Source organism: Xyrauchen texanus, chromosome 5, assembly GCF_025860055.1.
Source record: "Xyrauchen texanus isolate HMW12.3.18 chromosome 5, RBS_HiC_50CHRs, whole genome shotgun sequence".
In the NCBI taxonomy this organism is placed as follows: domain Eukaryota; kingdom Metazoa; phylum Chordata; class Actinopteri; order Cypriniformes; family Catostomidae; genus Xyrauchen; species Xyrauchen texanus.
This window is the reverse complement of record NC_068280.1, coordinates 19,686,167-19,698,888: the sequence shown is the minus strand read 5'-3', so window position 1 is coordinate 19,698,888 and position 12,722 is coordinate 19,686,167. Positions and strand designations below refer to the sequence as shown.

At 38.8% G+C, this 12,722-nt stretch overlaps 1 protein-coding gene across 1 annotated transcript; it reads left to right on the top strand.

Moving 5' to 3' along the window:
* Positions 1-260: 260 nt before the first annotated feature.
* LOC127643724 (high affinity choline transporter 1-like) lies at positions 261-5,386 on the top strand. Its single transcript, XM_052126562.1, has 8 exons — positions 261-444; positions 939-1,052; positions 1,157-1,312; positions 1,478-1,626; positions 1,952-2,101; positions 2,424-2,577; positions 4,285-4,502; positions 4,733-5,386. The coding sequence occupies exons 1-8, from the start codon at positions 261-263 to the stop codon at positions 5,384-5,386; spliced, it is 1,779 nt and encodes a 592-aa protein (XP_051982522.1).
* The last annotated feature ends 7,336 nt before the right edge of the window (positions 5,387-12,722 follow it).

Below are 12,722 nucleotides of genomic sequence, written 5' to 3'. Positions count from 1 at the left end.
ACACTTTTCTTAAGATACTGAATAATGAAGTAGTCAAGTTACATTTTTAAATAAGAAACTCCCTGAAGTGAGCTGGAAATAAAAATAAAAAAGGCAAAAGATAAACATGCAAAATATCTTTGTGTTGAGATACAATAAAAGACTTGAAATGTTGTCATTTGGCATCTACGTCTATTCTTACACTCCTCTTTAGGTCTCTTTTCTTTACGTCTCAATGAATTTCGGTTCTTCAGAGATACAGCAACTTTAGCAGAGAGAAAATGAACATCCATGTGGAGGGATTGGTGGCGATTATCATCTTCTACATGCTGATCCTTGTTGTGGGAATTTGGGCAGCATGGAAGAACAAGAATTCCGGCGTTTTGGATGGAACTGATCGCAGTGAGATCATTATGGTCGGCGGAAGGGATATTGGATTATTTGTTGGTGCATTTACCATGACCGGTGAGTTTCAATGGATAATTCAGAAGAAAATTAGCAATACGCATTTGATAAAACATAAATGGTACATGATCCAGCTATCTAACAACAAAAAAGTTTAGTCATAATGAGGTCTTTATTGACTAAATTAAAGTAAACCTTTATATACCTATATTAATGTCTTTGTGGTAAACGTTGGACAATAACTAGAACTAGACACATTCTGAAATCAAGGTTGTGGCACTAAATTATATTATATTATAAAATATAGCTTTAAATTATATTATTTGACATAAAACATTTATTATAAATGTGGAAGGCCTTTCTTTGGCTATATTTGCATGTCTTTTTTTCTCAATTAAACATTGTTTTTTGCTGTTAAAATACACCAGTCATTTTCAGTTGTGCATTGTCAGTGACCGAAGGAGGAAAAAAAAATAGATGGCTCAGCTTAAGAATGTATATTTTAATGGTAACGATGGCTGCTTCATCAGCTCCAATGTCCTCTCTCATTCCAGCAACTTGGGTTGGAGGGGGTTATATCAATGGCACAGCAGAGTACGTGTATCTTCCTGGGTATGGCTTGGCATGGGCACAGGCTCCCTTTGGATACGCTCTCAGCCTTGTTTTGGGTACGTTGTATATATGTGCAATTTTAATAAAAAAATGTTGTTTCAGATGAAGTACCATATTCGAGCTGACATGCACTTCGTTTCTATTAATCTATCATGTCAAGGTGGCCTTTTCTTTGCCAAACCAATGCGCTCCCGCGGTTACGTCACCATGCTTGACCCCTTCCAGCAATTGTATGGCAAAAGGATGGGTGGACTGCTGTTCATCCCTGCACTAATGGGGGAAATATTCTGGTCTGCCGCCATCTTATCTGCCCTTGGTAAGGAGAGCAAAGATGGAATTCATGTTTTAGACAGTGCAACCTTTTCTAAAACAATCATTACCTTTGATTGTAAGCTGTTCTATTATTGTAGTAGGTCATATTATACAAACACTTTTTAATGAAACTTATTGAAATTTAATGAAATACAAATGTATTGCACAGGGGCCACACTGAGTGTAATCGTTGACATCAACATCAATATGTCTGTGGTCATTTCGGCTCTCATTGCCATTTTCTACACACTGGTGGGAGGACTCTACTCAGTGGCCTACACTGATGTTGTCCAGCTCTTCTGCATCTTTTTAGGACTGGTAAGGCTTTGCAGTGCCACATGGTGAAAATTATCAATGCAGTGACGCCACTTTTCACCTAATTCATGCCTGCATGTCTTCAGCAGCACACAACCCTGCTCTCTAGTTTGAACAGCAATGACAAATCAGCCACCCTTCTTTAGATGTACAAGTACAAATATTTAAAGTTTATTGAATTAATCCCCTTAATTATGACATTGATATAAAAACATTCACCAAATTAAAAACACTAATTGTCTTTCAACACATCAAGTGAACAAGTAAGTGTAAAAATGTTATAGATAGTCTATTACATGTAATAGAGGGGGATGTGTTCTTTCCTCAGTGGGTGAGTGTACCCTTTGCACTCTCAAACCCAGCTGTGTCTGACATCGGAGTGACGGCAGTGAAGCAGCTCCATGCTAATCAGACTGCATGGCTTGGGAAGATAGAAAGCGCTGATAAATGGATGTGGGCTGACAACTTCTGTCTTTTGGTGAGTGGACAACTCACTGTAGCATGATAGGATGGAGACACGAATGCCGGTTTGTCCATTCTGCAGGGGCAAAAACAATTTCCCACTTTATTGGGAAATGCAATCATTCGCAGGGAGCAAAACTAAATAAGAGAGATAAAAATAGGGAAAGAGTCAATCTGGGTGTAAACAAGGTGTACCCAGTGAACTGGTACAACCGTGTCACTCTTCTCCTGTAGTGTACTGCACCTTATAGAGCTAATGCACAAAACATTATTCAAATATTCTATTCAAGTATCATGCTGTCTGGTGTCTCTATTTACAATAACATTTCTGTTTCTAGATGTTGGGGGGGATTCCCTGGCAGGTGTATTTTCAACGGGTTCTTTCTGCCTCTTCAGCTACCTATGCTCAAGTCCTCTCCTTCCTGGCTGCTTTCGGATGCATTATCATGGCTATTCCTTCCGTCCTGATCGGAGCCATAGGAGCTTCCACAGGTGAGGTGACAAATGTTTTTTTTCAACTATTGATTGTTTTGCCTCACACAACTGCAGGGCCATTTATTAACATTTTAGCACTCTATTCCCTACTACGCCCTGAGTTCACTATTGCCACCCAGATTATCTACGTTTTTGATCTGGCCTACAGATAACATGAAAGTGCTCTTAGTTGTACATTATTATGTTGTTTCTGTCCCTCTAGAACATTACATGCACCCTCATTGCTAATAATTATTCAAAGCTCAGCCAAATTTAGATGTGCACCTGTAAGCATTTTTCTTTATATTGCTTATTGTAAAAAACTCTACACTGTGGTAACATGCAGCTATTACTTTAAGGGATAGTTCCCCCCAAAATTAAAATGATCTCATCATTTACTCACCCTCATGCCATCCAAGATGTGTATGACTTTCTTTCTTCTGCTGAACACAAACAAAGATTTTTAGAAGACTATTTCAGTTCTGTAGGTCCCTATAATGCAAATGAAAATGAATGGGTACCAATATTTTGAAGCTCCAAAAAGCAATACAGTCAGCATAAAAGTTAAACATTTGATTCTAGTGGTCAAATCTGTCTTCAGAAGCAACATGATATGTGTGGGTGAGAAACAGATCAATATTTAAGTCCTTTTTTACTATAAATTATCCTCCCTGCCCAGGAGAAAATGGAAATTAAGTTAAATATTGATCTGTTTCTCACCCACACTTATCATATTGCTTCTGAAGACATGGATTTAACCAATGGAGTCGTATAGATTCCTTCCACGCTGCCTTTATGTACTTTTTGGACCTTCAAAATGTTGGTACCATTCACTTGCATTGTTTGGACCTACAATGCTGAGATATTCTTCTAAAAATCTTAATTTGTGTTCAGCAGAAGAAAGAAAGTCATACACATTTGTGATGCATGAGAGTGAGTAAATGATGAGATCATTTTCATTCTTGGTTGAACTATCCCTTAAAGGATCTGTTTCAACTTGATCTAACCCTTAGAAGTTACTTTTGTTTGTGTAACCTATTGTATTCAGATTGATTCAGTAATGTTATAATATTTTTTATTTGAATTAAACCAGTATATTTAGATGTTACCACATAAAGCACATTTTTAGTAAATCCGTCTAAACCTTTTTATATAGTGCATCCAAAAGTGTAACCCAGATATTCCAGTTGATCATGTACTGTACATACTTGCAGTAATTCTAATGATCTAACCTTCTCCTTATTAAGGGAACTGTTTGATTTGCTATGGTGTGTTCAGGGAGGTGTTCCCCAGGCCATATCAAGGGTGGAAACCATGTTCACGTCAGATCACTAAAGAAATGAGTAAATAACAACAGCTGGTCTCCTCATACATTATTGATGGATTATCCGTTTAACAATGTGAACCCTGTAAATATTACATCTGAGGGAGGCACACAGCACCCGGATTTAATCAACAGACTTTCAGCATCAAAGACACAGCCAGTCACTTATTACTCAACTTAATGGGAATAACAGTGTAATCAACCACAAATGTGTTACTATTGGGTTGCAAATAAAAAAATATTTCAAATGATGAATAAGACTTCTGATTATTTGAGAGATGTTTTATTTATTCTTCTAATATGAATGTATTTCATTTTTTATAAAAATAAAAATAAAAAAAGATTTTCGGCAAATGGGAATTACATCATAGAGTATATAGTAAACATGTTCTACTCTACAGATTGGAATCAGACATCCTATGGGCCAGTACCTCCCATGCAGAGGGACCAGTCTGACATGATTTTGCCAATCGTGTTACAGCATCTCTGTCCAGCCTACATCTCCTTTTTTGGTCTTGGGGCAGTTTCTGCTGCAGTGATGTCATCTGCTGACTCATCCATCCTATCGGCCAGCTCCATGTTTGCTAGGAACATCTACCAGCTTGCTTTTCGCCAGACGGTGAGGGCATGTCTAATTTAATAAAAGTATATGGACAGTCTGAATTGTCTGATGTGTACATAAAGCAGTTAATGGATGTATCAGGAGATATTGTTGTATTTAATTAAACAGGTCTTAGTACACCATATAACACTTATGATAAGGCAAAAACCTGCCTTTGAATAAACTTCCAAAGAAGACTTTATACATGATTAAGTGTCCGAAGTGTCATGTCTCTGTTTATGTTTTAGGCTTCTGATCGTGAAATTGTGTGGGTCATGCGAATCTCAATTTTTGTGTTTGGGGCACTTGCGACAGCCATGGCTCTTTTGACTGGGACCGTCTATGGTTTATGGTACCTGAGCTCTGACCTGGTCTATGTCATAATCTTCCCCCAACTCATCAGTGTGCTCTTTGTTCGTGGCACAAACACCTACGGCTCGGTTGCTGGATACTTCTTTGGAATGATCCTGCGCATTGGTGGAGGGGAGCCTTATCTCAAACTTCCTCCATTCATCTACTACCCAGGATGGACTATTGAGGAGAAGGTACATCATGTTACCAATGAGGTGGAATACCTAGTGATGCAGAGGTTTCCCTTCAAGACGGTTTCGATGTTGGCTTCATTCTTAAGTAACGTGGCGTTCTCGTACCTGTTCAAGTACCTGTTTGAGAGTAGCACTTTGTCGGCTAAATATGATTTCTTGGATGCTGTGGTGTCCAAGCACAGTGCCGAGATAATGGACAAGACCACTTTGGTGAACAGGAATATCATTGGGCTCAATGAAATGACCACAGTCAAGCCAAGACTTAGTGTTACTTTAGCTGCTACCTTTACCAGGAAAGAAACCCTGACTGAAGAGGAGGACTCCAGCCCAGAGTCACCAGGTCATGAAAACAATTAGAGGCCATTGCTTTATGGTCAATACGGAGACAATTTCTAAAGGTCCCCTTTCTTCTTTAGTGTGAAGGACAGTGCTTCACCCAATAGGTAAAAAAAAAAACATCAGATTTTAATGACATATAACAGACAAAAACCCTACCTTCTTATATCATGCCTCTTCATTTGTATGTTGGAAATTCCTTCACTGCTTTCAGAAGATAATGGGACAGTTACAGTAATTTAAACTCTACTGACAATGGACTTGCTGGTGTTAATTACCCTGAGAAGCTCTTCAACGTCCTGTTGGTATGTACGAGCCCTGAGTGACTTTCCTTTTCCTTCTAAAGAAAACATTGAAATACTGTGAGAAGAGCTGATGTAATAATATTTATTCCTCTGAACCTGGATACAGGGTGGTTCAGATTTTAAAAAATGTATCACAATGATTATAATATATACGATTATAGGTGTAAGTTCATGTATAATGCCATTACTTGCATCAAATCCCATTTTAGATATTAGTACAGATTGTCCTATTGTCAGATTAAGCTAAACTGTTCCATATATACGTAAATATAACAACTGATGTGCTTCCCATCTACAAAATACAGTATATTTAATAACTGTGACATAAGTGCACATGTGGCAATTTCTTGTTCATATTTATAATGCAATATTAAGATGAACAGGTAAACAAGGAACATGAAAAATATTTAATCTTGTAATCGCCTTAACTAGCTACATGGACTAGATAGGAATGACTGGACATTATGCAAACATGGTTCGTCATTTTGTTGTACTTGAAAATGAATGTAGCTGCAAATGATTTACATGATGTAACCTCCGGGGTATGTGTCGTGTTATTATTGCAAAGTCATTAATATGTCAAAAGAAGTTATTCTACCTGGCTCCAGGATGAGCCAGCTGCTGTTGTTTTGTTGGCTTTAGTGATACAGAATTTTGTGTGATGTGTATTTATATTCTAATGAATATAACTGTCCTATATTCCAATGAAATGTGAAATGTCACTTTACCATGCTAATATATATTTATTTGGCTGGAAACAGCAACATAAATCTATATTTATTTATTAATTGTAGCTTAAAACAAATTAATCATAGGATTATTCAAAGATAATAAATTTTATTGTTTAAGAGTTTCAAAGTTATTTGTTGTTATTCATTATTACTATTTATCAAGTAAAAAGAAGTTTCATTTTCCCACATTAGCTAACATACAATTGTTAACTTCCCAAAACTTGGCAAAATGAATTTGAATATTGCATTCTTCTGCAAAATGCTCTCTCTTCAACTCGTTCATGACGACAAACTCATTTTCTATGTCTAAAGTAATTTCGCAATGCAAAACCCATTCATTCAGGTCTGCGGACTGCTGTTGGCTCTGCAGGTAGTTACGAAAAAAAAACGTGTGTCTGAAAATGTGACAATTTATGACTCTCTTCAATGTCACTGTTAAGAGCTGGAACACTAAAAATAGCCTGTACATTATTTGCATTACTCTAAGTGCACTGCTGAGCTAAGTGGGGCGGGGCAGGTGTGGTGGAGTGAATAAAGAAGGAGGGAAATAAATGGGGAGGGTTGGGCTTGGCATTTTATGCGTCTTTTCATCCACTGCATCAGTGTCCTGGGGTGGATGATGATGCTGTTTTTGCCCCACCCAACCATGTCCCAAGCTTGTCCTCCATCTTGTCCTTGCTGTACAAAATTTAATCCAATTACATCTTCGAGGCTGGATATGCCAGAGATCCCATTCACAAAAGAACAGCAAAGAACACTTGCAATGATTAATAATCACTGCAATGGGGGTGGGACTCTAGCTTTGCCAAAAGTCAAGCCATTTTTACCTTTCCAGATGAGGAGGTGTTTGCGGCCATTAAAAGCTAGTCTCAGGAATCAACTGATTGGCTATTTACTCGCCAAAGAATATAGTTGTAACACCTTAAATGATTAGGAATAAGTTCCACTGGGACACCTAAATGTACATCTTTCTGTGGTTGCCTCAGAAGGTAAAATCCGATAACATTATATGTCTGAGATGTACATTTTCAAATCGCTAACTAATTTCATATGTGGTGGGTCTCTGGTTTTCTTGTAGATCAAATTTCCACTCAAGAATCAGTAATGAAATACTTGAGGTTCAGGAATTTCAGATGAATAATGGTTAATCTAATTGAAACGCAAGGGACATTTGTACTCTCTCAAAGTTCAAACGATCAAATCTCCCACAACAACAACAGTTAGGAGTGGAGCCTGTGATGGAGGCTAGCCAGTGGCAGCCTTCTGATTTTAACAATTTTGTTTTTGTGTACTGTAATTCACCAACAAATACAGATAATTTTAAAAGGATATTTTTTGATTGATTGTTTGTTTGTTTTCTTGTCTTTTAATTGCATTTCTTTTGAGAGAATGATAGGAATGCTCCTTTACTAGGCAATTTCCTTTCATTTCTCTATTCTGTTAAGTGGCTACATAATCCCCAGTGTTGTAGAAGGCAATCTTTAGACATGCCTACTCTGCAGCCTCAGCTGTACCTCTCTTAATGGCTAGAGTCTTCATGTATCTGTCAAGAAATCATCTCTATATAGAAGGAGGCAGGTTTAATTAGATTGGCTCTCATTAAACCTTGGTGAATAATTGGATATACTGGGAAATGTAGGTTTATGCCTTACCAGCAGTCCGTATGTATAATGTAATGAGAAAGATTAGAAACTACAGATGCAGTGGAACCGGATGGCTTAGATTGAATGACTTTTCTAAAAAGTGAAAGAAAAAATGTTTCAGTGAGAAGTAGAGGTCTTCACGGGTCCACCCTAACCCGAGGACCCGAGAGCTGACCCGGGACCTGTACGGGTTCGGATCCATGTTTTATATGGTCAGCCAGGTCCGGGTCTGATCGCATTCTATTGCTGCAGGTCCAGGGTCTGTTTAACATTATGTATAATACCCGACTCAATCCAAGAAGACCCGGCCGTGATCAGTGCTGCTAATGATGGTACTGTGTGTGTTGTTGTAACAAAGTTGCAACATTGTAAAATTAGGATGAGAATGTGAGGGGGGAAGTAACGTGAAAAACGGAGCGGAGCCAAAATGAGCTGAGTGACATCAGAGGCAGAGTGGAGTTAAGGCACACAATAGCAAATTAGCAATGCTAACGTTGGCAGACATGTCAATGAACGAGAAATCATTATTACAGTTCAAAGGGTCCAGCATTTCTAGGTTCTGCATGGGTACAGGTCCAAGCTTTCAAATAATAGACAGGTCCAATTTGGGTTTGGGTAGTACATTCCCAGGTCTCTTTGGGTTCGGGTACGAAGACCTCTAGTGAGAAGGCCAAGAACTGAAAAAGAAAAAGATTCTGTATTTAAGTCAGTGTTTCACAATCCTTGTCCTGCAGAACTCCAGCATTGTATATTTTTACACTGTAAAAAGTGATAACCCGTGATGGAGGAGCTTTGGTTTAAGGAACCAACTCCTTAAAATTAGTGTTGGTTATGTATTCAGGTTGATTCAGTGATGATAACCTTGTGTGACCCCATGTCCACGTGCATGGATGTTGTGTTTTGGTTTCGCTATATGGACGACACATAATTTCATTTCATTTAAACTGGCTGATTTCAGTTCAGGGAAATCCGGGCTGTCCGTAAAGGGTTCATCTTTCAACGCATGTGACCAAGCAACATGGTGCCAATCACAGCAGACTTTGTCTTTGGGAGAAATGCCAACAAATCTGGTAAGAAACCTAATTAAGTTTTTACATTGAAACCTGTTTGAGTCTCTAGTTTCATCCAATGTATCATTTTTAAAATGTGAGCAATTATCGTGAAACACCTCCCAGCTAAATACAATAGTACTAGGTTTTCTTTAGAAGTCCTATACTTACTGTGCATTTTTACATTGAGAAAAAAAATATATAAGGGGTTTTATATGGAGTTAGGAAGAATATAAAGTGCATTTCAAACTGTTCTGAAACCAGTGCAGTCAGACAGCACTCTGGATGTAAAGTAATTCACTAAATAGGTAACAAGAGAGCAAGGCAGCATCATATAGCTCTCCTATGAAGCCAAGTGCTTTCAATCCAAACTTTCTATCAATAGTTCAGTTTCAGGCTGTAGATCAGAATCAAAATCAGAATTTACACATGTATGCTTACACATACATGGAATTTGTCTTGGTGACAGGAGCTTCCAGTACACAACAATACAAAATAGCAACAAGACACAGATAATGATAAAAACAAATTTAGTAAAAAAAATACAAATAGAAATTTAATAGAAAATAAAGTATATATAGAATATACAATAAGACAATATATATACATATACATATGTACACATACATACGCATATACGTGCATACATAAAAACATACATATGTATACACATATACACACACAGATACACAAATACATACATACATTCATACACACATACACATATGTAGAGAAAACTAAATACAAATCTGTTATATACAGTGCAAGGGAATGGAATGACAGAAGAAGTTGGATGTGTTGGATAAATATAAAAAGACTAGACAGTGAATTGCACATAATTATTGCTCAATGGGGCAGTTTTAACTGTTCATGAGATGGATAGCATGAGAAAAAAAACTGTCCCTGTCGGTTCTGGTGCTCAGAGCTCTGAAGCATTGGCCAGAAGGCAACAGTTAAAAAAAACAGTTCAATCTGGAAGTATATAGTTCTTGAAGGGAGGGCTGTTGATAACCAATAATCCACTCAGCAGTCCGAACTGTCCTTTGTGGTCTTCTAATAACCGATTTCGTAGCTTAACCAAACCAGACAGATATCGAAGTGCAGAGGACAGACTCAATGACTACTGAGTAGAATTGTATCAGCAGCACCTGTGGCATGTTGAACCTCCTCAACTGGCGAAGGATGTACAACCTCTGCTGGGCCTTTTTCACAATGGAGTCAATGTAGGTCTCCCACTTCAGGTCCTGTGAGATGGTAGTGCCCAGGAACCTGAATGAATCCACTGCTGCCACAGTGCTGTTCAGAATGGTGAGGGGGTCAGTGTTGGAGTGTTCCTACTAAAATCCACAATCATCTCCACTGATGTGTGCATGTTCAGCTCCAGGATGTTTTGACTGCACGAGATGGCCAGCTGTTCAACCTCTCTTCTGTATGCAGACTCATCATCATCTCGGATGAGGCCAATGACACTTATGTCATCTTTAAACTTCAGGAGATTGACAGAGGTGTCCTTGGTGATGCATTCATTGGTGTAGAGGGAGAAGAGAAGTGGGGAGAGCACACATCCCAGGGGAGCACCAGTGCTGATTGTACATGTGCTGGAAGTTAATTTCCCCTGTCTCACAAGCTGCTGCCTGTCCGTCAGAAAGCTGATAATCCACTGACAGACAGACGTGGGAACCGACAGCTAGTGCAGTTTAGTCTGGAGGATAGCCGGGATCATGATGTTGAAAGCCGAACTGAAGTCCACAAAAAGAATCCTTGCATATGTCCCTGGTCTGTCCAGATGATGCAGGATATAATGCAATCCCATGTTAACTGCATTCTCCACAGACCTGTTTGCCCGATAAGCAAATTGAAGGGGATCTAGAAAGGGTCCAGTGATGTTCTTCAAGTGGGCCAATGCCAGTCTCTGGTTTCATGACCACAGACGTCAGGGAAACAGGTCTGTATTCATTAAGTCTTGTGTATTTTGGTTTCATTGGGACACGAATGATGATTGAGCATTTGTAGCAGCATGGGACTTGGGAATAGATCACTGCTCCAGTGATCTATTGAAAATCAGTGTGAAGATGGGGGCCAGGTGGTTAGCACAGGATCTAAGACACACGGGTGAAACTCCATCTTGGCCCTGTACCTTTGTCTTTTCCTTGTCTTTCGGAAGACATGGCACACCTCCTCTTCACAGATCTTAAGTGCAGGTTGAGTAGCAGGAGGGGGAGGATGGTGTTTTTGTGAATTGAAGGTCAGAGAGGGTGTGGGCTGTGAGATTGGGACTTTCATATCTACAGTAGAACATATTCAAATTGTCAGCCAGTTGTCCATCACAGGGTTGGGGGCAGGAGTGCTGTAATTTGTAAGTTGTTTTACTCCACACTGATGCATGGTCATTAGATGAAATCTTGTTTTTCAGCTTCTCAGTGTATCTTTTTTTAGCCACTCTGATTTCCTTATTCAGTGAGTTATTGGCCTGATTTTACAATACTTTATCCCCAACTCCGTAAGCAACCTCTTTGGCCTGAGTTCTGCTGAAAACAATTGATTGTCGTTGTTGAACGTTAAATAAGTCCTAGTCGGAATGCATTTATCCTCACAGAAACTGATATATGATGTCACACTATCTGAGAGCTCATCCAGGTCGGTGGCTGTAGCCTCAAAAACACTACACTTTGACAGTGTAGCCAAAGCATGCTTGTAGTTCCAGTTCTGCTTCATTGAACAACTCTTTCCAGTCTTTACTACAGGCTTAGCCGATTTTAGTTTCTGTCTGTAGGTTGGAAGAAGATGAACCAGACGGTGATCAGAGAGTCCCAAAGCTGCTCTAGGGACAGAGCAATATGCATCCTTAATTGTTGTGTAGCAATGATCCAGTCTAACTGTCTATGGTGGGGCATGTAATGTGCTGTTTGTATTTGGGCAGTTCACGTGTGAGGTTTTCTTCATTTAAATCCCCAAGAATAATAGTAACTGCATATTGTTGTTCCGTGTCTGTGATCTGATCAGCCAGCTGTTGCAGTGCTTCATTCACACACGCGTTTGGCATAACATAAACACTCACCAGAATAAACGAAGAAAACACCTGCGGCACGTAAAAAGGCTTACAGTTATTAAGGGGGCTTCCAAATTAGGACAGCACATCTTCTTTAACATTATTACATCTGCACTCCAACTTTCAATGATATAAAAGCATGTTCCACCATCTCTCATTTTCCCCATTTAATCCGCAATGCGATCCGCTCTGAACAGCTGGAAGCCCGGCAGATGTAATTCGCTGTCCGGAATGGCTTCGCTCAGCCAGGTTACTGTGAAGCATATGGCAGCAGAGGTTGAAAAGTCCTTGTTAAAAAACCATTTTAACATAAAAGTAAAATCTAGTCAAATAATGTTTGCTGGGTTTTTTCCAATACACTTTGTTCCAAAGCAGCTTTACAGAAAACCAGCTATAATGTCTGTAACTTCTCAAAAACATGAATAACCAACACTCCTGGAAACATACTAAACATAATAAACAGATTAGTCCTGCTGTCCATATACAGTATATGTCCATTATTTATTTATTTTTGTAGAATCTATTTTTATTTCCTTTTTTTATTTCCATGTTTATTAGGTGCTCTTAGTTACGAATCAAA